Source organism: Nannobrachium achirus, assembly GCF_963921795.1.
Source record: "Nannobrachium achirus genome assembly, chromosome: 1".
NCBI lineage: Eukaryota > Metazoa > Chordata > Actinopteri > Myctophiformes > Myctophidae > Nannobrachium > Nannobrachium achirus.
Window position 1 is genome coordinate 69,521,889 of NC_137810.1, and position 25,715 is coordinate 69,547,603.

Consider the following 25,715-nt stretch of genomic DNA (forward strand, 5'->3'; position numbering starts at 1 on the left):
ATCTTTAATCTCAATTATTTTTGAGTGCCGATAGAGCAGTGAAGTCATGACGGGACTCGCTCATCCCCCGGTTCATGGAAGTCATTTTCTCTAAGGAGAATAACATTGGTTCATCTTAAAATCGTCTCATATAAGCATTGTGGTCCAAAAATAATACACTTTTTTTTCACGATATTATCGGGGAGGTGGCTCTGTATGGTTTATGATAGTCAGTCACTCATATTTGATAAAGCCTGTTTCTAGCGAAAATGTAACTAATTCGGCGACAGTGACATGAGCGTTTTCTCACCATCAGTTGATTCTTCATATCCATCAAAACCGCTCAGATCAATTTATTTATGTTTGGAACACAGTTCTTATATGACGCGATATGAAAACAAGTCTATGGGAATTCAGAATGGGGGAGGGTGAACCAGGTAGGATGGGTCAATTACGTCAGACTTCACTGCTCTATTAATCGCCATGTAAAATGTCATAATCGTGACAGCCCTATGTGTGTGTGTGTGTGTGTGTGTGTGTGTGTGTGTGTGTGTGTGTGTGTGTACATGTGAATGTGTGTGTGTGTGTGTGTGTGTGTGTGTGTGTGCGTGTGCGCGTGTGTGTGTGTGTGTACATGTGAATGTGTGTGTGTGTGTGTGTGTGTAGGTGACATCGTGCTGGTGACCAGCCCGGTGGTCAGGCTGAGCGAGGGGGACAGGGTGGTGCTGACCACGGACGTGCTCTCGGCCGCAGACGCCTCCGGCTCGGCGGACCAGCTGGTCTACACCGTGCACGTGGCCCCCCGCTACGGCCTCGTGCACGCCGCGCAGCACCCCGGGGTGCCCCTGGCCACCTTCACCCAGATGGACCTGGCCGCCCACCGCGTCTGCTACACCCACGACAACAGCCACCACGCCCCCACCGACTCCTTCAGGTAACCACGACAACAGCCACCACGCCCCCACCGACTCCTTCAGGTAACCACGACAACAGCCACCACGCCCCCACCGACTCCTTCAGGTAACCACGACAACAGCCACCACGCCCCCACCGACTCCTTCAGGTAACCACGACAACAGCCACCACTAGTGCTGTAGTACAGTGGTTCTCAGCCTGTGGTTGGGCTAAAAACCCATAAAACTATGGTTTACTGATGAGTCCTCACATTTCACAGTTTTGTGGGGGCCGTTCTTCGGAAAGGAATGTTTGCATTGGATTCAGACTCCTAAAAAACCCTAGTTTGACCCCTCACATGCTACTTAAAGCATAATTATTTTTTTATTATTTTACTCTATAGTAAAGTCTATGAGACCAAACTTTGATTGGCTCCCACAAGTTTCCCAAGAGTGCCACATAGTGAAAATCGTAAGATCTACAAGCACGCATTGCGTTGTTATGCATTGTGAGTTTGTAGATCTGCTATTGTTGCTAGTTTGCTTTCCTCCAATATAGTTTTTTTGTTGTGTTTTTCCATGAAGTTTCGTGGTAACCAACGGCGACACGTCCCGCAGCGGAACGCTGCACTTCAGCATCGAGCACGGCGACCGCATCCCGGCCACGCTGAGCCGCAACGCCGGCCTCCAGCTGCTAGAGGGCGCCGTGGGGACACTCACCCCCGAGCACCTGGAGCTGACCGACCCCGACACCCCGCCCACCAACCTGACCTTCACCCTCACACAGGTGGGGAACAACCTAAACCAGAGAGATGCAATTCTGGGAAATAGCGAGTGTGGTCTTCATTATTTTATATACTTTAGCTATTGAACAATCGCACCCGTGCGAAGTGAGCGGTGCAAACACAACGGCAGATGTCCTTGATGACAAAACAACAAAACAAAACTTAATATCACATCTACACGGAGGTCTTTGTCGTCAAGCTATTGGACGACCATTTAACCAAGCCATAAAGGAGCTGAGTTAGAGAGATTGGGGTCAGAGGAGAGAGACCTGGCCGGCGATAGAGGAAAGCGTCAAGCGATAATGGACAGGTGCAGGGGGTTGAGGTCAGGACAGGGACACCCGTGGGGAGAAACAGTTAATCAGGCACCCATCTGCTATGGTCCTGCTATGGTCCTGTCTGCCCATAGCGGATCTGTCTGTGTGGGTGCTGGGAGAGGAAGCCAAAAGAGGGAAGGCACGGGAGAGACCAACCAGCCATTAGGACAAGGTGACCATGGTGGAGCCCTGGAGCAGAGGGGAAGCGTGTGGACATCAGGAGAGGGGTTAAGTCGAGACTTGCCCCTCTTCTGAGATAAGTAACCTCTCTTGCCAGTTGGAAAACTAATGCCTCAACTGTTATTAGTTTTACTCTTTTTTTGACCTTCTAGTTCTAGTTCTGGGTCGGTCCTACAGTGCTAGGGTTAGGTTTATTTGTATTTTAAGGTTGTCTTAGCTGCATATCATCTATAATCTCTGGAATTAGCCACAGTCTGTCTAAAAGTGTGGTTACTTTCTCTGGTTATGGGTATATTAATCTCAAACAATTTTGAAATTTAAATTCAAATGGTCTATTCTGTTTGGCCAATTCTATTCTGTTCAGCCCTACAGTGGAAACGGGCCTTATGACATGACAAACAAATGATGACGTACTATTTCTTTGGCTAAACACATTCTTTGATTGGTCTGTGCCTGTATCTTTGACATCATGAACAACTAAGCGTTTGATTGGAGCGTACTAATTTTTTGAGCTGAATGCGTTCTAAATCAAGGTAAACCAATCGGAAGCCTCTGTGTCTATGACATCATGGACAAATCAACAAAACCGAAGTGTTTGATTGGTCTGACTAACTCATGTCGTCATCATTTGTGACATCATCATTTTTCTAACAAAAAGCGGGGCATAGGAGCGGTTTGCACCGCTCAAAAATAGCAGATATACAAGCTCACAGGCTCAGGGCATCCCTATAAAAAAGAATTCATCCGAGGCACCCCTACATTATATTCATATTTTTCACTCCCAGCACCTTATTGTTTACAGCATATTTTAGCGATTATGCTGTGAAGAAAATATTGAAATAATAGCCATTTTGGTTAGAACTGACTGAAAATAACTTACAAGTTTAAAATGATACTAAATATTGTCCCAATACATTTCAAATATTATCAAATTATCTCGCGGCAACCCTGGACTGCCGCCACGGCACCCCAGGGTGCTGTGTCACCAATTTGAAAACCCCTGCTATAGTGTGTTGCTGTGTCGGACAACAACTACACTAACTAGCAAGTGTAAACCGATATGTTTTGCCAAATGGCCTATCAGGTCATTAGCTATTGTGCGTAATGACATCACACAATGACATCAATAATTTCTCTTAAAATGAAAGGTCCATTAAACAAAATGTCATTCAGCGACTCGGTACAAGGAAGGCAACCTGAAATCTAACGCTTTTGTGAAGCAGTTGCGCTGGTGCTGCTGTCAGTGCTGTGTGAAATGTTTCACTGGACGACACATCTGAAAGGAGAACAGAGGAAGTACCAGGCTGCTGTGGTGGTCAGACACGAGCTGTACTGCTTTGGAGGAGACAGATACATGGTCAGCAAGCATTCCATTAATGTGAACATCTTCAACACGGTGTCTTTGTGCTGGAGGAAGCTGAGGAGAGGAATACAATACCATGCATTTCCCTCCAATCGTAGGGGCTACACAGCTGTGCTGATAGAAAATATTGTCTACATCTGGGGTGGATATTATACAACTCCTACAAAGTATTACAAATTCAACTTCTATGCTCGCAAAGAGATCTATTACAACTGTCTGTATGCATTCGATGTCGACAACCACAGGTGGTTCAAGCCGGATATCTCTGGGACTGTTCCAGATGGGAGGGAGTCCCACTCGGCCTGCGTCTTGGGGAAGATCATGTTTATTCATGGAGGATCCACCCAGCGGACTGGATACACTAATGACGTCTACAAGTTGGACACCACCACTATGGTCTGGTCTTTAATTAACACCAGAGGAACTCCACCTCCTGCTACATGGTGTCACTCTGCCACCATCATCGGGACAAAGATGTTTGTGTTTGGCGGCTGGCTCAAAAGCAACAAAACCATCAGAGTGTTTGACACAGAGACCGACTGCTGGCTGAACACGGAGAAGCCGGGCAGAAGTGCAGGTGCACATCCAGATGTACACGTGGCTCATTCAGCCTTTGCCTACAATGGAGAGCTGTACATATTTGGTGGATGGAACTCTAACCAGTGGAAATTCAACCCAGGGACCTTCTCCTGGAAGCAGGTTCAGCCCGGGGGGAAACACCCAAAAAGGATGCAGAATATGTGCTGCTGCATGGTGGGAGATCGTATTATCCTCTTTGGAGGAAACAGCACACCTGATGAAATGTATGTCTTAGACTTGAGTCCTAGTCTGAAGACGTTATGCAAGCTAGCAGTTATTCAGTACGATCTGAAGCAGTCAGAACTCCCACACAACATCAGGTGGGAACTGGCAGCCATGCCTAACAACAGCAACTGAGAGAATAACAGCTCTCTCTCTCTAAAAAAAAAAAAAAAAAAGCTTTTCCACCTAGACCGCCATCTGTTGTACCCGGGAGTGGTCCAAAGACTCCATTTCCCACAATTCAACCTGAAACTACATCATCCCAAATTTCTCAATGCCTCAATGTTATGAAATTCATAAAATAAATATAAAAAACGTATATAAATACAGACTATACCTAAAGCACAGATTTAGGTTATACTTTTTTGGGGGAGGGGGGGTGAAAGAAAAGACAATTGGCTGCCGCTCCCAAAAGCTTATACTTACATCTGGTCACATGTTGCCTTCCTGAAAGGAGAAAAGATCCTCAGATGTTACAGACAGCGTGTGTTTACATTGTATAGTCACATGGTAAGTTCTGTGGGCTGCCAAAATAAGGTAAAAACACTGAAAACCACTGGGGTCCTCAGAGATACTACAGGGGGTCCTCCAAATCTTCTTTTTATATGAACAACTTGAACCTTAGTGTCCATATTATGAGAACTGTAGCCAAAAATAGCAGATCTACAAGTTGAGCTTGTAGATTGGCTTTTTTCGGCAAAGAGGTTTAGAGGGGAAAAATAGCAGACTAAGTACAGAGTAAAAGGTCTAGTTTATTAAGTATTGACAGTTCAAGTGGTTAAATATCTGAAAACACAAATGGACATGAATCCAAAATACACTGATGATTGTGCTGTCAAACGATGAAACTATATGGAATCTATGAAAAGGTTGTGGGGGTCCCTGCTTCATCTCTTTATCAAATAAGGGGTCCTTGGCCTGAAAACGTTGAAGACCCCTGGTATAATATCTATAATGGTCTTCAATAAGCTTGTCTCTTTGTCGTCATGCTACAGCCTCCTCGCTACGGCCAGCTGCTGCTGAGTGGCCAGCCTCTGGCGGCCCGCCAGAGCTTCACGCAGACGGATGTCAATGACAGGATGCTGGCCTACCGCCACGTCCCTGGAAGGTTAGCATTACTTTATATACCCAGATTTTCATCCTGCTACATGGCCTTCTCAGTGGCCTAGTGGTTTGAGTGTCTGCCCTAAGATCTGGGTTCAAATCCCGGTCGGGTCATACCAAAGAAAGACTCAGTGGGTCTTTGGTACTCAATGGGAGCCAGTGCCTCCCTGCTTGGCACTCAGCATCAAGGGTTGGATTGGGGGTAAGTCCCTGCGACATGCTAAAGTCATGTCAAGGGGGTGTACCTGTACATTAAGCTGCCTCACGCTACAGAAACAGGAGATAGGCTCCTGCCCTATGAGCCTCATGGCTCGGCCAAGTCATAGGGGCCTCATGGCTCGGCAAGGCTTACTTACTTTTTTTACTTTTACGTGGCCTTCTAAAGTCCTATATTGCACTGATCAGAGCAATGGACACCAAATTATGGTATTATTTTAAATGTTAGACACAGTAACATCCTTTGTGTGTGTGTGTGTGTGTGTGTGTGTGTGTGTGTGTGTGTGTGTGTGTGTGTGTGTGTGTGCGCGAGCGTGCATGCGTGTGTGTGTGTGTGTGTGTGTCCATTTTCATTTAGCAGACCCCTGGCCTAGCATACCAGGCCGAAATGCGTTGGTCGTTTTTTCTTGCCATGTATTGAATAAACTAATTTTTACTTTGAACTGAACAGAGCTGCCTAAGTTCCCCACCTCATCTTTGCACTTTTTTGATACCTCTATAACGGAAAGGAACTAGATATTTTGTGTCTGTAAAGTTCGGTGCGGATCGGAGCAAAGGTTCGCCTTGCATGTCCGGACATTAGGGCATTAACGACTTGTGATTTTTGCAAGTCGACTCGACTAAAGTTGAGTAAAAAGTTGAGTTGAAGTCGACTTTATTGTTTGATGACTTTGTCACACCGTGTGTGAATTGGGGGACAAAACCTGAAACCCTGTGCTTAATTCCATGTAAAAAACACTGTTGGAAAAGGAGATAATCATTGCTGTTCCTTGACAGAATAAGCAATCCCACCGTTTGAAAGCTGTACACACGCACACATGGAGCAAAAAGAATGACAAAAACAATATATATATATATATATATATATATATATATATATATATATCTTTTTACTTTCCACTTGTCGACTTTTTGGTTAAAGCAGCAGTCTGCGGTCAACCCTCTCTCGAGGCAATGTTTACGTAGGATGAAGTACATTCATGTTTTATTTTACATTTAATGTCATGGACTGGTGAACCAAGAAGTTAAAGTTTGTTTATGCGACGTGACGTTTGCTTATCTCCCGATTAGGGAGTCTTACTGGTTATAATTTCTTTGTATTTTATGTGATGTGGGACTGTATGTGGGTTTGGGATACATTTGTTGGGTGGGTGGGTGGGTGGGTGATTTGGGTGGGATGTAGTACGTTATGAATTGTAAAAGCATGTTGAATCTTTTTTAAATAAAGTATTTACGTATATTGTGAGTCTGGCGTAGAGGATTTTATCCTGTGCCAGAATTGTTTCAATAAACTTCAATAAACGTTATATATCGTCGTTGTCGGGTGGAAACCTTCTATGTCCAAAACTGTTCGTATTGTATTTGTCATTTAAAAAATGATTTAAACTAGTGAAAACAGCCGATCTACAAGCACATAAACGCCTCGCACGCGAGGCGTTGTGTGCTTGTAGATCTGCTGTTTTCACTACTTTTGTGCGACGGCCTTGTATGATGAAGCAGTGCTTTACTTTGCGAAGAAAAACGTACAAATTTGAAACTTGGAGATACAAGGTTTCTGCCCGACAGTGACGATATTATTATTATTATTTATATTGTTATTGTTTCGTCGCCCCTGGCAGCCCGGCGCTCATCGACCGCTTCTACTTCCTGCCGTCGGACGGAAGCAACGCCGGTTACCTGGAGACGGGGCGGTTGAGGGAGGAGCCGGCTGTCTTTAACATACAGGTGGGTGGGGCCTGTAATGTCATGCGTTGCCCTGATCCGCCCACGGGTGGTCTCAAAACATGTCTTGCAATTGGGGGGGGGGGGGGGGGGGGTAATATGGAGCTAGACGCTGCGAAGTAGAGCATGGTTCAGTGACATCATGCCATTGGAATCTATTGGTGTAAATATATATATTTTTTCCCGTCTGTAATGACGCTGGGCCTCACAGGGTTCATCGTCTCCTAAGATGGCACACCTCCGATGCGGTTTGGTCAATAAAACAAAAATGTCGGGGGCGGCGCCTCCGTCTCAGTAGCGTCCTCAGTAAGAGCGCATGGCTAAAATAACTCGAACCCTCAAATAAGACATTATGGGCTCTATTGTGATTGTCTTAAGTACCAGCTCTTATGCCTTAATTTAAAGGCCTGTCCATACTGTCTCCGACCACCAAACCTTTCGTTGGAAAGGTCCTGTTCAACTACAAAATGACGTCACTTGCATCTTCTGAAAAGCATTACCCCGAATTAGAGTTAGTGAAGCTGCACGTCGGAAATTCACAACTCTCCGACGAAAAGTTCTGTGGTCGGAGAGAGTATGGACAGGCCTTTAAGTTAAAGCATAAGAGCTGGTACAGTACTTAAGACAATCAAAATAGAGCCCTTAGTCTCTCATCGCATTAAAGCTAAAATGTCTGTCTGTCTGTCTGCCTGCCTGCCTGCCTGTGTGTGTGCAGGTGGAGCGTGTGGACAGGTTGCCTCCAGGTCTGACCACTAGGAGGAGCCCCAGCACCGTGGTGGAGCTGAAGGGAGGGGCCAGATACGGCATCTTCATAAGCTCCGCCCACCTCCAGGCGTCCGACCCCGACAGCCCCACCTCCCAGCTGGAATACTCCATCACCAGACCCCCCCACTTTGGATACCTGGAGAATGCTCTCACTGGTAGGTTCTTTACCTTTAAAAGGTGCTTTACCTTTAACACCTTTAACTGGCTTTATTCAGGTGCGACCTTAGGAATCTGGAGGCCCGTTTCAAGAGCTATTGATGAGCAAGTTGCAAGTTGAACAAGGCTTGCTGGCTAGCTCTTGGGAGTCCCCCTGGTGGCTGAGGCCCGTTTCAATTGAAACTATTGAAACATAGCTAAGGTCGTCCCTGGCTTTAATTTGAAGACCCAGGGAAGCCACGATCGTGTCCATGTTGTGGAAATTCACTATGTTATAATATTGATCAGGATGTTTTCTTTCACACGGAAAAGAAAAATTGTGATTGAGCCTGTCGGAGATGAAGCCATTTTTCTTCAGAGCAATGCATTGAAGTCAACAGAGATTATTCCCTTCCTGAAGGCATCATCACCCAAAGGATTACCGGGAGATTACGTTTTCTTTCACCCACGGTCTATTATTTCATATAAAAAGTTATCCCTACTTTGTTCGAGAAAAGCACACCATGGCTGGGTTTGAAATCCCGACTTTGTTTCGGGAATAGCATAAAAAGGGTTAACAGTGATGTTGTTCTATCATCAGGGTCCTACATCCAGACCAGGTTCACTCAGGCCGATGTTGACCAGAAGGTGGTGCTCTACGTTCTCCCATCAGACGTTGACGTGACGTCAGACAGCTTCCAGTTCCGCCTCACCGACCCTGCAGGAAACACCATGCTGCCTGAGACGTACGTATGACCTCCTTTCTGCTAATTCCTAGTCTCGCGTAGCCAGACAACTATTCCACAATCTCTGAATGCTATATAGAGTCTGGAACAGCAGCTCCCTAACGGCGAGTAATGGAAACGGGCATTACCGTTCAAGAAAATATATTTTAAAATGTCATTTCTGCTAAGCAGCAAGCTAAACATGTTTATATGATTTTTATTTATATAATGATAAATGTGTGCGATGTGAGACTGAAACGGAAGTGACGAGGGGGCTTCACGTCCGCTTCATCTCGCACTCATCATTTCTTCCCCGGTTTGCCAGACTGTATGTCGGGAGCATTTGACCAAATCGCGGAGGCAACAGTCTGGCCACGCAAGACTAGCTAATTCCCATCAGGGGAATCACCACAGTGGATCATCAGTTTCCATCTGGTTCTGTTTTCTTGGCGTCTTCCTCGGTCACTCCAGCTCACCTTCATGTCCAACAAGGCTGAAGACCCTAAGGGTGATAGACAATTTTCCTCTGTCACTTCAGTATTCCAGTGTATTGTATTGTATTGTATTGTATTGTATTGTATTGTATTGTATTGTATTGTATGGATTGGTTCGTTTAGTTTATATGATCAACTCACAGTAGCAAGCATACATTTATACAAGTCTTACATCCACGAAAGCATTAGAGAACAGTAGCACTGTTTGAGGTGATCAAAAGGAATAGGCTGAAGCTATAATGCTTATGAATGCCTATCCTACGTATTCATGGCAGTGATTACGTGCGCATCCCGCATCAAAAACTCATTCAAGTCACCCAGGGACTCATTCATGTCATGGTCCTGGTGTCCCGGGGATGCGCCTCCATTGGGGTCCATGTTCAAATAATTTACCGCGTTGCGGTAAAAGAAAAAAAAAAGAAATTCCACAGACACCACCATTGTTCATGGGTGAAAGCATCCTACTTTACCCTACGTTAACACAAATAAAATCCATGTAGAAAGTCTTAAACAGGCGATAGAAACGTCAATGTTTTGATTCCACCTACGTCCGACGCCATTTTGCGCGCGTAAACTTTATATTGAGGACTCATAAAACTTTTCTGGGACCCATTTGAATGACCACCTGTGGGTCCCGGGACCCATTACATTGAAAACCTAGTAACATCGCTGCATGGTTTAAGATACAGTTATGTGTTATAAAAGTGTACAAATTCACCATATAAAGAGAACGTAAATAAAAAGAAAATGTAATTACAAGCCCATATACGTACATCAGCAAATAGCAAAGCAAAGAATGCCTGTCCTACATGGTTAAAGATACAGTAATTATGTATTATGTTATAAGAGTGTACAGGTTCACCATATAAAGAGAATGAAAATAAAGGAAAGTTTAAATGAAAACCCATACATCAACAATAGCACATGAAATCATGTAAGTAATGCAGTCTATTGCAGGCACGTGCACACATAGACATCAAAGGGGGCTTGAGCCCCTGCCCTTTTATCTGTCTGTAAAAACTGCCCTTTCCAAACCATAAATGCAAATTTTACCATGGTGAAAGAAACACAAATGCCCTCTTTCCATGCCATACCTGAAGGCAGCATTCGATAGAATTGCCTTGTCAAAACTCTCCTGAACTTGAATGCAGCATCTTATGTTGAAAGAATCGCCCTCTCTGTTTAGAAATACATGCCAATACGCCACATCTCCAGTATTGACTTGGTTGTGCTTAGTTCAGTGTGGTTTCACACACCGAAAATAGCCGACCTCCAATCTGTGAGCTTGGAGGTCTGCTATTTTCGGTGCTTCCACCAAAAGGCCCTTTTGGAAATTCCAGCCCCGCTGCCTCTCTAACATTCTCTGCACGTCCCTGGTCTATTGTACTATATTCCTAACAGGCTGGAGGTGGTATGGAGCAGGATCCAGCTCTCTGCTAGCTGCTACAGAGTGTGTGAGAACGCAGGGACTCTGAGCATCACCCTGCAGCGCTCTGGGAAGAGCATTGACCCGGCCTATGTATCAATACAGGTAATGCCTGACCAATAAACCTGTTGTTAGCATTTGTTATGTATCAATAGAGCTAAACAGTTGGTCGATAAATTGACCACTCGTTTTTATTGGTGGAGGAAGTGTTGGCATGGCGAGAGTATGTTTTTGCCCTGTCCGTGTGTCGGTGTGTCCGTTTGTGTGTCCGCCAGTTAAGTCAGAGTGTGATGTCAGAGCGACAAACCCATTCTGTTAGTGGTTCCCCTGACACATCAATGTTTTATAGGTGGAGGAGGGCACCGCTAAAGTGGGCAGGGATTTCACACACAGCACAGCCAGCCTGATCCAGTTCGACCCAGGTGTGTGTATACTAGTAAAACTACAGTGCGGCGGTGTTTTTTATGTTTATTGACAATATTAGTAGAGGCTCAACCTGAGGTTCTGTGACCATCCTCTGGGAAGGATGGTTTGATGATTGATTTGACCTCTATGGACCCTTTATAAAAGATTTAGACCCCATGTCCCTCGCAAAAATGCCAGCAAAATGTTTGACAGCTAGGGTAATTTTCAGTCTCATTCACTTACTATACACTACACTATAAAGGCAAAAATGACTCCCAAAAAATCTGCTTTAAGTGGGATGTGAGGGGTCAAAACAGGGGTGTTTAATTATTCTGAATCCATTGGAAGCATTTGTTTTGCATGAAAAACATTCCTTGGACTAAGAACGGCCAACAAAACTATGGTTTAGTGATGAGTCATCAATTTTGGGGTCCATTCCTTGGGCTTTTGGGGCCAAAGGAATGTTTTTCATGCAAAACAAATGCTTCCAGTGGATTCAGAATAATTAAACACCCCTATTTTGACCCCTCACATCCAACTTAAAGCAGAGTTTTTGGGAGTAATTTTTGCCTTTATAGTGTAGTGTATAGTAAGTGAATGTGACTGAAAATTACCCTAGCTGTCAAACATTTTGCTGGCATTTCTGCGAGGGACATGGGGTCTAAATCTTTTATAAAGGGTCTATAGAGGTCAAATCAATCATCAAACCATCCTTCCCAGAGGATGGTCACAGAACCTCAGGTTGAGACCCTACTATATTTATCATAATAAGCAATCCATGACATCGTTTCCTCTGCTGCTGCTCCTCCTCCAATCAGGAGTGAAAGTGAAAACATGACGTCATTTCCTCTTTCTCCTCCTCCAATCAGGGGTGAGTGTGAAAACGTGGAGCGTGTTCCTGGAGGCAGACGGACTGGAGGAGAACGACGAGAGCTTCAGCGTGGTTCTGAAGAACCCCCAGAATGCACTGCTGGGACCCCTGAGTTCTGCTAGAGTGGAGATCATTGACCCCAGAGGAGGTGAGGATAATACACTACAACCCCCAGAATGCACTGCAGTGTGGAGCTCATACCGTAGATCCTAGCGGGGGTGAGGGCACATCTTGCAAACGTTTGCTGGTTCTAGATCCCGCGAGAGTGTGTTGCTGGGACATGCAGATAAGGTCTATAAAGTTGATTTTCTCCTTATTTGTCTCTCTGAAAAAAGCCATTTTAGTATGAACATTTGGGGAATATTGTGTGGCTTGTGACGATCGGGTCCAACATTGAGTTCAGTGACCACGGGGCTAAAGAATGGTTCAGAAGCTGTGTTCACAAAGCTCTCCCATTGGAAGGAAGCTTCCTGCCTCCTAAAAAGGTATCCACCTACTGTAGGTCACGCGGCTACGGGAAGTAAACCGGAATTGCCGTGTCTTGCCACCGTTTTAGGAGGCAGGATGTCTGTGCCAAGTATCTTGATATCGATACAATATACGATAAGCACCGTTCAAATTTCATATTTGATATCATAAGTTGCAACAGTGAAAAAGCATTATTCAAAACTAGAACTGCACTCTGCAGGTGCCAACTTGCGACTTGCGCACAGGTACGCCATATATGGCCTGTTGTGCAGATCGCGCCATGAGGTGCGCTCACCCATGCAGCATCACTACTGCCGATGCCAGTGACATCACCGTTGGCATCACCAGGAATGCTGGTCCCTCATTGGCTGTTAATGTGTGACGTTACCAGAAATTCTGGTCCCTGATTGGGCTATGGGCTTAAACAAACACAGCTACCGACATACCTACATACGTATATGCAGCCGAACGCAGTACTTGCACGCTCTGCTGGTGCAAGTAAATAGTGGAACATTTTGGGATGACGTCACGGGTGCTGAGGTGCGGGAGAGAGCGTGTTTTCAGCAAATCACATTCACCTAACCTGACTCCGCCAGATGGTGGCAGCAGTGCGTACCACCCTTCCTTACCATCTGAGACCGCTCGGGGAGAGTTGATAACACTAGTAAGTAAAGCAGCTAAAGGCGGGCTCTGAGCGGCTCTGAGCCAATAGAGTCTGACTGCAGACCGCGTGGAAACCCAGGAGGCGGATTCCGGGTGTAACGTCATGCAGACAGGACAATATGAGTGGTTGGAGTTGGCACTCCCAGACTGTGATAGGCAGATGGCCCCATCCAATCACCTGCTAAAGAACTTGAAAAAATGGCCCGCCTCCTACATCGGTTTGGTTGGAATGAATCCAGATGGTAAAAGCAGGACGGTATGCAGGCACACGCACTGCTGCCACCATCTGGCATTCACCACTTTGGTGGTGAATGTGTTAAAAGTGCTTTTAAACTCACACTCTCTCTCTCTCTCTCTCTCTCTCTCTCTCTCTCTCTCTCTCTCTCTCTCTCTCTCTCTCTCTATCAGGGAGGTCATGTGACCCGGAGGACCTGGCGGTGAGCGCAGAGGAGAAGAGCCGCCCCCTTCCCGTAGCTCCACCCCTTCCTCCTCCCACCAGGCAGAAGGAGGAGGAGGAGGATCCAATCACAGACATCGAGGCGGAGGTGCTGTGGGAGGAGAGCCCGCCCCACCCCCCTGCCCGTCCCCGCGGCGACGTCCCGGACCGCTACAATGACCACGGGGGAGACCCCGCCCTCCTCCTCCAGGACCAGCCTCTAGGCTCCGCCCCCCACCACACCCTCAGCGACGCCCACCTCCTCCGCCACGCCGGCAGACAGCATTTTGTTGCCGTACCGTCTTTGGCCACCAGGGGCAGCGGCGGAGCACACAGGGTGCGAGCTGGGGCTCCACAGACCAGGGTTGGTGTTGGTTTTTAATTTTTTAATACTTTTATTACACTGTCCCATACAGTGGGACGCAAGCCATCTTTGGGTGGCGGATCAACTTTTTATGGGTGGCAGCAAGTGAATATCATTTAGGTCGCTAATTGTTATAAATTAACTACAATTCCAATATTTCATAAATGAAATAAAACTAGTAAGACACCTCAGGGTGACATTCTTGGCCATCTGGCCAGTGATGTATATTGGACCAGTTACCCATATATGTAGACCCCTGGTACCCATATATGGAGATCCATGTACTGTATATGGTACATCCCTTGTATGCCCATATGGAGATCCCTGTCTGAACCAGCCACACAGATATGGTCTGTCTTCCTCCATATATGGGCATTCCCATATGAAGTTAGATATGGGCTTAATATTAATGACATCAGGGATCTCATATATATATATATATATATATATATATGGGCATAAAAGGGATTCTGTTAGAGTGGTTCCCATGACATCACAACATACAATCCATTTTATGCCCATACATGGAGATCCCTATCTGAACCAGCCCAGTATATGACATCAGGGATCTTCATATATGGGCATAAAAAAGATTCTGGGGAATACCATATATGGACTTTTACAAGGTGATGTCACCTGTGATATCACCAGTCAGGGGAACCACAGTGTCAGGTGTGACTTAGATACACAAGATACACAGATACGTGGACAAGATGTGCCGGTTTTCATAGTAAACTTGCGACGGGTGCATCTCTCCACTCCGACATGTCTCCTTTCCGACATGTCTCCATTCCGACACTAACCCTATCTCTAACCCTAACCCTAAACCTAACCCCTATGGGAGTGTCGCCACTCCGACAATAAGAAGTCAATTTCGGAGTGGCGACATGTCGGAATGGAGAGAGCCTCCCACTTGCGACCTATGGTCGCATAAAAATAAAAAATAAAAAATTATGTAGTGAAAAGATCACAGCTGTAGTATGATCAAATAGGATCAGACGAGCATAAATATATAACATTGAATTGAAACAAATGATTTAAGAGTTTTCTCTTGTTGTCCGTAGGTCCACCTGTCTGGACAGAAGACCGAAGAAAGAGTCTGGACGGTAAGAAGACCATAGTTTAAATTATAAATACATCATTGGTGTGGTTTAGTAGCCTACTTGTCCCACTTTCTTTCCAGATAAACTTTATCTTGCCGCACTACTCCTCCCACAGTTTTGTGACAGAAGTTTTGAACAGAATCAATCACAGTGGGCCCAATTCACTGAGGTGATCGTAAATAACATGTAAATTAAGTTACTAAAGGGTGTATTTTCAGTTCGCCCAATCTCAAGGCAAGTGCCATTCACCAAATTCTGTACTGCCTTCATTCCTGAGAGTCAGGAGAATTCTGGGCCCTGGGTACAAGGATTCACTGCGGGCCCCCCATGAATGTTCTTAGGGGGAGGGGGTTTAACCCATTTAGACTGGGAACGCATTATTACACATTATTTTGTGCTTTAACTATTGAAACATAGCAGATTATACACAACACCAAGTCTTTGAGTATTTCAAATCCTTCTAAGGTTTTTTGAAAAACCCATGTTTCCCATCTCAAAATATTTAGTTCCAGTAACCCCCCAGAAACAAATTTTGAGTTACAAATGTTCACTTAAAAAAAATACATAATATTCAAAGATTTGCACACATTTTCACGACTTTTCAAAAATAGCAGATCTACAAGCTCGCAGCGCGGCACTCGGTGCCACGCTGTGAGCTTGTATATCTGCTATTTTTCAATAGCTAAATAATTAAAGCCCCTCCACCTTGGGCCCTAGTAACTCAGTCCCCCCCCCCCCCCCCCCCCCCCTAGTGACGCCCCTGTTCAGTCACATTGTTTCCATTGTGTTCGTCAGTTCCACAGTCTGACGTCTCTGAGGCTGGAGGAGGAGGCGGAGCCTGTTCCCCAGGTGTCCCCTGGACTCCGGCAGGAGGTCGGGGTCAGAGGTCAGGCGGTCGGGGTCAGGGATCGACCTCAGATGGACCAATCGGATGCCAGGAGCCACCCTGTCGCCAGGCAACACAAGGTAGGCTCAGGAATTCTATCAGGATAAAATTACGCTTTCTCTGTTTCTGTAACGGTAAAGAACAATATTATAACATCATGTTGTTGTTGTTGGGCAGAAACCTCGTATCGACATATTCTAACTTTTTGTGTTTTTTCTAGTGCTGTAAATTAATTAAACTATATCTGATCAATCGCATGATTAATCGCAAATTAATCGCATATTCTCTATCCTTTCCGAATCTACCTTGAACTAAGTTTTAAATACTATCTATGGGACTATGTGACTAGACAAATGCTTTCTTTATGCAAATGCATGCTTATTATTGGAACAATGACAAATACTGTCCAGAATCTTCTGCAAGTAACAAAAGGTGTGCCAAAATAAATAAATGCTGAAATCATAAACCCAAGCCCAACAAATAACAGATAGGGATATTGAAGATTACATAGTAATGGTTACTAACACAAAACAGTGTGTTTAAATTTACACAAACTGTGATTCACCCACACAAGGACCATCTCTGGTCCATTTGGTTTCATTTTGCCCTCTCAAGAGTTAAACGTCTGCATTACTTAATTTAATTTAGGTCTACACAATTAGAGAATGTCAAATAATTGTTATTTTGTTCATCGTTTGCCTGCCTATCTCCTAGCGCATCAATACAGCACGGAATTGTGGATAAAATCTCATCCAACGATAACACAATAGTTTGGGGTCTGAGAGGCTAAATCTCATCAAATGGTGGAAAAAAAGAATGGACCTTGATATGAAAAACGTTGAAAACCACTGTCATAGATCACAGCTTATAGATTATAAATCATTGATCATAGATCATACTATAGCAGATCAGCTGTGTGTCAGAGACTTACGTTTTCGAGAGCTACCGCTTTATCAACAACTCTCTCTCTCTCTCTCTCTCTCTCTCTCTCTCTCTCTCTCCCTTCCTATAGACGGTCCAGTCGGTGGACAGTTTGTGTCCAGACGGTTGGACTCACTACAGGAGACATTGCTACCTGCAGGGTCCAGGAGTGGCCACTTGGGGCAGTGCTCAGAGAGCCTGTTCACTGCTGTGAGCAAACATTATAACCTTGTATAACCCTTTTTATAACATTTTTACACACTGACCACCAGAGGACATACTGACAACATATCCTTATTATGTTCTTTGCCAAAAGTCTGAGTCTCTTAGGACGGTTGTGGGTAGTTACAACCTACCAGTGACATCACCGTTGGGCACATTTTTTTAATAAAAAACCCCAGGGGGGTCCAGGGAAAAAATCTGCCTAAAATGCATGCCCAAATTGGAAAAGTTGTGGACACAAAACTACAATGATTGACCCACCAAATGTAAGCTAACCCCTGGAAAATTCACAAATTCAGTGTAAAACATCACATTTCTCTTACCAAATTGTAATGCTGTGATCACTTACTAGGGAAAAGAGGATTCCGCCTATGGAGAATTTGCATTCTGAATAGTGAAAAAGACTCAAGACCTCATTGGAGACATAGAGAAATTGTCCATCAAGGTTTCATCAATTGATAGGCAAAATCTTATCAATATATTTGAAACTATGTAAACTCTACAGATGTTTTAGTGAGAGTAGTGCTGTAATATTAGTAATGTAAAAGTATAGGGTGAAATATGATAAAAAAAACTAGTAAAAATAATGTGTAATAATAATGTAATATGAGTAATGCATAGGGTTGGGTATCGTTAGGATTTTTACGATTCCGGTTCCGGTTCTGCTTATCGGTACCGGTTCCTAACGGTTCTTATTTTGGTTCCATAATTGTAAAAATAAGAGGTCAATTTTTTTTAAACACAAGTTACTTTATTCTTTTTAACTTGTACTGAATAGAGTAACATGACAATGATGACAATTACAATACAGTGTACTCAGCTTCTCCTTTTTTAAAGACCCAGGGCAATAGTGTAGTTGTACTTCTTTCTACAACAATTGACAATGACAATAACAACAAATGTAAAAGCCTGACTGAGCAGCATTGGGTCCAAATAATACTAAACTGTAAACTGCATGACAGCAAATAATAAAATTCCCTTAAATTAACAATTCAAGGAGGATAAATAAAACAAAGTGCAGTAGGTACTAGGTACATAAGAAAGATAACAGCTGCTTACTGTACATTCAAATAAACATCCCTGAGAGAAGAGAAACAGAATAAATAACAAAATAAAGTGCACTCTTGCACAAGTCAATGTCATGTCTGTGCAGCAATAAGTGTAGATGCATCTTGTGCATTCAGTGCATATGTAACAGGCAGCTCACTGCAACAACAAAAGACAACATAAAACTCAAGTTTTAATTGGACAGTTCTTTTTGAGAAAAATCTGCATATCAGCCTTTTCTGGTAGTATGCGTGATCTTTCTGTGGAAAATTGAAATAGTGTCTCCAGCTGTGGAGAAGACTCTCTCACTAGGGGTCGAGGAGGCCTGCACGGACAAATAAGAAAAGGCCACCTCCGATAGTGCAGGATATGTGGTTCTGTTTTCCCACCACCATTTAGCAGGGTTGTCAGACGACAGCAGTGGTCCCATCTGTTTGTACATCTTAAGCTCTGCCTCAATTTGCTGTTTGGGGGAAGTGGTTCTGCTTTGTTGGACTTTAATTTTCTGTTTGTCTTCATCAGCAAAAAGCTCCTCTAGTGGAGACAAGGCAGCCTTCTTGCAGGGAGGTGGCCGATTCTCCTCTTCCTCACTCTGCTCTCCTTCCTCTTCACTCTCTCTTTCTTCCTCCTCCTCTGGCTCTGACTGTGGCACACCATCTTCTCCCTGGTCATCTGCTGGCTGCTCAGACTCCATCTGCTTTCCTTCCATCATCTTCTCCTTGACCCAATCCCATACAGCGCTGCTCTCCTCCACAGTGTTTTTAAAACGAGGGTCTAATGCAGTGGCCTCTTCAAGAAAGCTTCTGATGTCAGCAAAGGTGTTGACATCAGAACCTTTAGCACTTTGGTACCGCTTTGACAAGTTTCCCCATACAGCCTCCTTAACATTAATTGCAAAGAGTGTGTCTCCCTCTTGCACAGTGTAAAGCTCCTCCAGCTTGCTAAGAATTGGCAAGATCTGATCACACGTAGGGCTCTTTTCTGAGGACACACAGAGTGTGGAAGTGTACATCTTTCTCATCAGATGAAGGAACTCCTCTGCCTTTCGTAAATCATCGTCTGTCAGCCTAGCAAGCCGGTCCCTCTCCATTGGCTTCCTCACACGAGGATCCAAGCTGGCTGCCTGAATTGCCGGATACTGCTCGACAAATCGTTCCACCATCAGGTAGAGGGAATTCCAGCGGGTCCTCACGTCAAGGATGAAGCCCTTTGCACACAGGCGCGTTTATCCGCACGGATTAAACGGACAATTTCATTTTTTTAAAAGAAAACAATGATTCTCTACGACCTCATGCACACCGGATCCGAATGAGCCGTGCGACGAGTGGCTGCGGCCGTGCGTTTTTTTCTCGATCGAAACCAGTTCGATTTGTGCGTCTTGTCGCATGCGGTAAAAAAGTCATCACTCCTTTTATGACTCCTTTTGGGATCCGCAGCGCTGATTCCGCACAGCCTTGCACACCAAATCCAATGCGTTTTATTTATGCCGCAAACAAAAAAAACGCAACTGTCCTGTGTGCAAAGGGCTTGAGAGCGTGGTCAGGCAGATCTACAGTATGACATGACAACAACAACAAAAAGAACAGGAAATTAGAATGCACACGTGTATTGTCAAAGCTCAAAGGTGAACTTCTGTAGCTTTCTTTACAGACTCAGGCCGGTTTAGTGTAGTTTTGTACAGTACATGACATGTACTGTATGTAGCAACACATTTGTTTTTGTAATTTTTTAATAATGAAAAATTATTATTAGTCAGGCCTAAATGGGTTAAGTAATTCAATAATAAATATAAGATCAACTTTTAATATTCTGTAAAAGTTGTTAGCCCCTGGGGAGTATGAGATGTTATATTATTGTATTTATTATATTTATATTTTTATTTATTGCATTTATATTTATTATATTATTGAGAGAGAGAAGGATTAATTTGTGCATACATTTTATGAAGTGAATTGAGCATAACACATTATTTAGTTGAAGTTAACTGACTCTGAGGGAATCTGGATACTTACTTAGGATTTTCTGTTTCTCCTTAACTCTTACCACGCTTTGAACGTTCACGTTCGCCCCAATTCGCAAGACCTCTCCGCCAATACGGCGCTCGTTCGGTTCGTTCGTCTGATGACTGTAAGCTGATGAGGGGTCGCGCGGCCGTCTACTGTAAACACATTTTCCGCGGTGATGGTGTAAAAAATCCATTATGCGTTAACATCAACGGAGAACAATTCACTTCCTTGTTGATTTCCTCTGGCTGTAAGGCCTATGTGAAATGAGCAGAAATAGCGTTAGCAGAAATAAGGCTTCCGGCGCCGATCTCTTCAGAATAAGAGTACCCCTAAAGCCATTGAAAAACGTTGAAAACGGATAATTTTTCCATAATATGGACGTTAAAAATATAGATTAAGTATCTAAACGAACCTACAAAATGCAAATTAGGTTTCTGTGTAAAAAAGAAAGATTTTAATAACATAAAAACATGATAAATGGATAAATGCTGTGCACTGGAGTGCATAGCCTTTACAAATTTGACTCTGGACAGCAGGCGGCTCGCTGCGTCGGCACTTTGAACACACTCACGCGTTCGGGGAGACCTCCTCTATCACACCACACTCTCCGCTAAGCAGGAGAGGCGTAAAATCTATTTCTGTTGGCTTTCCAGTGCAGCCACCCGTTCAAAAAGTGACATTTTCAGATATTTTCAAACTCTAGTTGGCGCTGGAGAGCAGACGGCTCGCTGCGTCGGCACTTTGAACACACGCACGCGTTCGGGGAGACCTCCTCTATCACACCACACTCTCCGCTAAGCGGGAGAGGTGTAAAATCTATTTCTGTTGGCTTTCCAGTGCAGCCACCTGCTCAAAAAAGTTGACATTTCAGACATTTTCAAACTCTAGTTGGCGCTGGACAGCAGACGGCTCGCTGCGTCGGCACTTTGAACAAACGGACACGTTCGGGGAGACCTCCTCTATCACGCCACACTCTCCGCTAAGCGGGAGAGGTGTAAAATCTATTTCTGTTGGCTTTCCAGTGCAGCCACCCGCTCAAAAAAGTGACATTTTCAGACATTTTCAAACTCTAGTTGGCGCTGGAGAGCAGGCGGCTCGCTGCGTCGGCACTTTGAACACACTCACGCGTTCGGGGAGACCTCCTCTATCACACCACACTCTCCGCTAAGCAGGAGAGGCGTAAAATCTATTTCTGTTGGCTTTCCAGTGCAGCCACCCGTTCAAAAGTGACATTTTCAGATACTTTTAAACTCTAGTTGGCGCTGGAGAGCAGACGGCTCACTGCGTCGGCACTTTGAACACACTCACACGTTCGGGGAGACCTCCTCTATCACACCACACTCTCCGCTAAGCAGGAGAGGCGTAAAATCTATTTCTGTTGGCTTTCCAGTGCAGCCACCCGTTCAAAAAGTGACATTTTCAGATATTTTCAAACTCTAGTTGGCGCTGGAGAGCAGACGGCTCACTGCGTCGGCACTTTGAACACACGCACGCGTTCGGGGAGACCTCCTCTATCACGCCACACTCTCCGCTAAGCGGAAGAGGTGTAAAATCTATTTCTGTTGGCTTTCCAGTGCAGCCACCCGCTCAAAAAAGTGACATTTTCAGACATTTTCAAACTCTAGTTGGCGCTGGAGAGCAGGCGGCTCGCTGCGTCGGCACTTTGAACACACGCACGCGTTCGGGGAGACCTCCTCTATCCTCCAACTAGATTCTGAAAACGGCACTTTTTGTACTCAATTTTAATTTGAAAATAACAGATCTAACGTTCCACGAAAAATGTGTTAGGACAATTAGAAGTACACCATTATAGAGACATACATCATATACTCATCTTTTAAATACATTTGTGTCTTTTAAATATACATTATTTACTGTACTTTTATTTTGAAGGCTGAAGCCTGGCTTATTTCTGCTAGCGCCCAGACTGGAAACGTTCTTTCTGCTCATTTCACGGACCTGGCTGTAAGGCTCTGTGGCCAGTGACTGGTCTTCTTCTTCTTCAACACATAACAGGCAAATTCACATTCATTCTCGCATGACGCCGCCCTCTGCTGCCTGGCAGACCAAAGTGCACTATTGCACAACCCAAAAAAATAAAAATAAATACATAAATGTCTGTCTGTCTATCTACTATAACGTCGCAAAGGTAAGCCGCTTTTTGATGGCACCAGACCCAATAAATAAATAAATAATCTGGCAGTAGGAGAGTTAAGCATCACTTTTGCCATATATGACCTCTTCATCCACACGACTATTTCCCTGATCCTGGATGTCCATTTGGCCACTTGGCCAACAGCATAGACACTCTGTGCGCCGAGATTAAGAGTGTGTGCAAAGCAACCTAGCTTTGTGAATTCTAGTTTTTTTTATGGCTACATCCATATTTGCTGCATTATCTACAGTGACAGCAACAACCTTATCATCACTGATGCCAAATTCTTGCAAAATGTCACCAATCTCTTCCGCCACCACTGGTCCAGTTTGTGCCTCATAGACTGCTTTTGTTTTGAGTACTTTCTGTTGCATCTCACCCTCTTTCACATAATGTCCTGTCACTGTAAGATAATGGTCTTGGGTCAAGCCTGTCCACCCATCACTGGTTAAGGACACTTTGGGGACTTCACTGAGCTCAGATATGAGGTTTGACTTCTCAACATTGTACCAGGCTGGAATCAGATGGTTTGACAACAGATCTCTGGAGGGAGGTGTGTAGCTGGGATTTAGGGCCTTGAACATATCCCTGAAAATAAAGATAAAACAACATGAGTATGATTGATTGAATACTTTATTAGTAGTTTCCATAGGAAAAAAAAAAAGGTCTACACAATTAATATAACAGGATTTAAACCCAAGAAAGCACTATGGCTTGTATTAAATTGGGTTCCTTTGTACTGAATTCATTGAGATTAAATTACAGACACATCTACAACAATGCTATGCAACTATATAACAGTCAGAAAAGTACATTAAACAGGTCGGGAGGGGGGGACGTTTTATTTATATTTAGGATGGAAATAAGCAACGACGTGTCTTTTACATACCTGAATGCCTTAGACTCAACAACTGAGAAGGGTAGTAATTCAGTGACCACAAACTTCGTGACCGCTCTGTGGCATTCCTCCGTTTGTTCTTTTGTAATGGTAATTTTGTTATTTTTCGCTAATGTGAGCAGCGTCTCCACCTCACGTCTCTCAGCCGCGGTGTCAGGCTCTGCTGTGGGCTTGGCTGCTACTGGTGGTGGGGACCGTGGGGTGCTAATGTTGCTACTTGTAGTAGCATTTACGGCCGGCGTTGTTGACTGGCGGGCCGCAGTAGCAGTGCTTGGAGACCGCAGCGAATCAAACACAGTGCATTCGTTCACCCGAATTCCATGCTGCAGTAAATGTTTCGCCAAACCAGACGTAGAACCTTTCTTAGCGCCAATTAACTTTCCACACGTATTACACTTTCCCGTGTCATTGGGTCCTCTGCTAAAATGAAGCCACACTTTAGAACGCTTTCCTCTGTCCATTTTGCATGTCTGCCTGGCTGTTGTTCGCATCCATGTGTCGCTCGCCCCAACAACACAACACACGTGGGTGGGTGTGTCGTCTCGGTCTCACTCATCATCTGTCGTGTGTGTGTGTGCGCGCCGGGGGGGGGGGGGGGGGGGGGAGGAGGCACGACAGGTCCTGACAGATAGTCAAATACATCTTTGAAGATCTATTATGTAATTTAATCATGACGCATTTTCCCCGTAGCGCGTCTAGGAACCGATAAGCAGTACCGAAATTAAATATTTTTTTTGGGTACCCAAGAACCGTCATGTCCTTATCGGTTCTGTCCTGGTACCGAATTTCGGTACCCAACCCTAGTAATGCATGGATGAAAAATACAATGGCAGCTGATTATATGTGCTGTAGGGCCCCTGTAGCAGAATCAACATTGAACTTGTAATTTGATTGTGTCTCTATTGATTTATTGACCATTGAACCAGTCCCATAACCAGTGTGACTGGCTATGGGAAGCCGGCATCCCATATGGGGCTTAAGTGGTTAACAAGCATTGTGAGGGTTTCTGCATATTTCAAGTGACTACCTTTAAAATGACAAATTAAACATTGACCAAATTGTCAAATATTAGAGGCAGAAATGTAATAGCAGTGAAAATAGCTGATCTACATGCTCACATGTAGATCTGCTATTTTCATGCGAAATGTAATTCCTCAACTCTTAGTGCTCGTGAGGGTGATAGGTCCCCAGTTAAAATATGATTATTTTGGGGGTGGCGGCCTGTTGCGAGGCGTTGTGAGCGTGTAGATGTGCTATTTTCATACAAAGTGTAATTCCTCAACTCTTAGTGTTCGTCAGGGTGGGGGTCCCGAGTTAAAACATGATTATTTTGGGGGTCGCGGCCTGAAAAGGTTGAGAACCACTGCTGTACACCACTGATATTATGTAACTGTAACTATACTGTACTGTGTTGTGCTTTCAGGTCAGACGGTAACCTGGTCAGTGTTCATTCTAGCAGAGACGTGAGCTGGATGTGGAAGTTTGTAGGGAAGAAGCCCTTCTGGATCGGTGAGAAACTCCTTCCTTTTGAAACATCTGATCTGGGCCTGAGACTATCCATCATCTTCCTAGAGATTATTTTAAAATAAAAATATAAATAACAAGAACTGCACTCTGTCGAGGTGCCAACTTGTGCAGTAGAAGCCATACATGGCCTACTTAAATGGTAAATGGTGCATTTGTATATAGCACCTTTATCCAAGACGCTTTACAGCAGACCTGGGCATTGTGCGGCCCGGGGAACGTATGCATCTTTCTAGTTATTTGGATTAACCTTGTCACCTCTCTCCTCTCCATTGGGTTCCCAGGGCTCTCTGGAGGTCCAGGACATTGGGGCTGGTCAGACGGACGTCCTCTGACCTTCTCCCAGCTCCAGCAGTCTGGTCCAGACGTCAGGACCTCCTCCTCCTCCTGTGTGCTGGTTCAAAACCCTCGAACCTGGAGCCCCAGAAGCTGCTCGTCTGAGGCTGAGCATCCCTACGTCTGCTCAACGGCCCCTCACACTCACTGAATACGCACGCACGCACGCACGCACGCACGCACGCACGCTAGGGATGGGACGATATCAAAATTTCATATGACGATTATTGGGACCAAAGAAATCACGATTTACGATATTATCACGATAATCAAAGTCCATTATCCTGTGGCAGAAAACAAGCTTACAACGCCTCGCGCTGAGAGGCGTTGTAAGCTTGTAGGTCAGCTATTTTTGGCTAAGGTTTGTTGAGGGGAGAGAAGAGCAGTATTTGACGGTTCAAGTGGTGTAAGCTGTCTACGAAATCTATGAACATTTTGAAATAGCGACACGTGCCAAAAAATAGCAGATCCACAAGCTCACAACGCGTCGCAACGCGACGCATTG

General features: G+C 44.7%; 1 protein-coding gene across 1 annotated transcript in view; it reads left to right on the forward strand.

Moving 5' to 3' along the window:
* The window catches only part of frem1b (Fras1 related extracellular matrix 1b), a gene marked incomplete at both ends in the record, with an annotated part of 62,474 nt that extends 37,113 nt beyond the window's left edge, over positions 1-25,361 (forward strand). Inside the window, 16 exons of the mRNA XM_080731322.1 lie at positions 646-913; positions 1,458-1,659; positions 3,992-4,108; positions 5,314-5,426; positions 7,258-7,363; positions 8,076-8,280; positions 8,862-9,006; positions 10,881-11,010; positions 11,255-11,327; positions 12,180-12,329; positions 13,721-14,112; positions 15,177-15,218; positions 16,011-16,181; positions 23,496-23,551; positions 24,774-24,859; positions 25,159-25,361. Coding sequence (XP_080587448.1) covers positions 646-913; positions 1,458-1,659; positions 3,992-4,108; positions 5,314-5,426; positions 7,258-7,363; positions 8,076-8,280; positions 8,862-9,006; positions 10,881-11,010; positions 11,255-11,327; positions 12,180-12,329; positions 13,721-14,112; positions 15,177-15,218; positions 16,011-16,181; positions 23,496-23,551; positions 24,774-24,859; positions 25,159-25,361 — 2,459 coding nt within the window. The remainder of the gene's footprint in view (positions 1-645; positions 914-1,457; positions 1,660-3,991; positions 4,109-5,313; positions 5,427-7,257; positions 7,364-8,075; positions 8,281-8,861; positions 9,007-10,880; positions 11,011-11,254; positions 11,328-12,179; positions 12,330-13,720; positions 14,113-15,176; positions 15,219-16,010; positions 16,182-23,495; positions 23,552-24,773; positions 24,860-25,158) is intronic.
* Between the last annotated feature and the right edge of the window lie 354 nt (positions 25,362-25,715).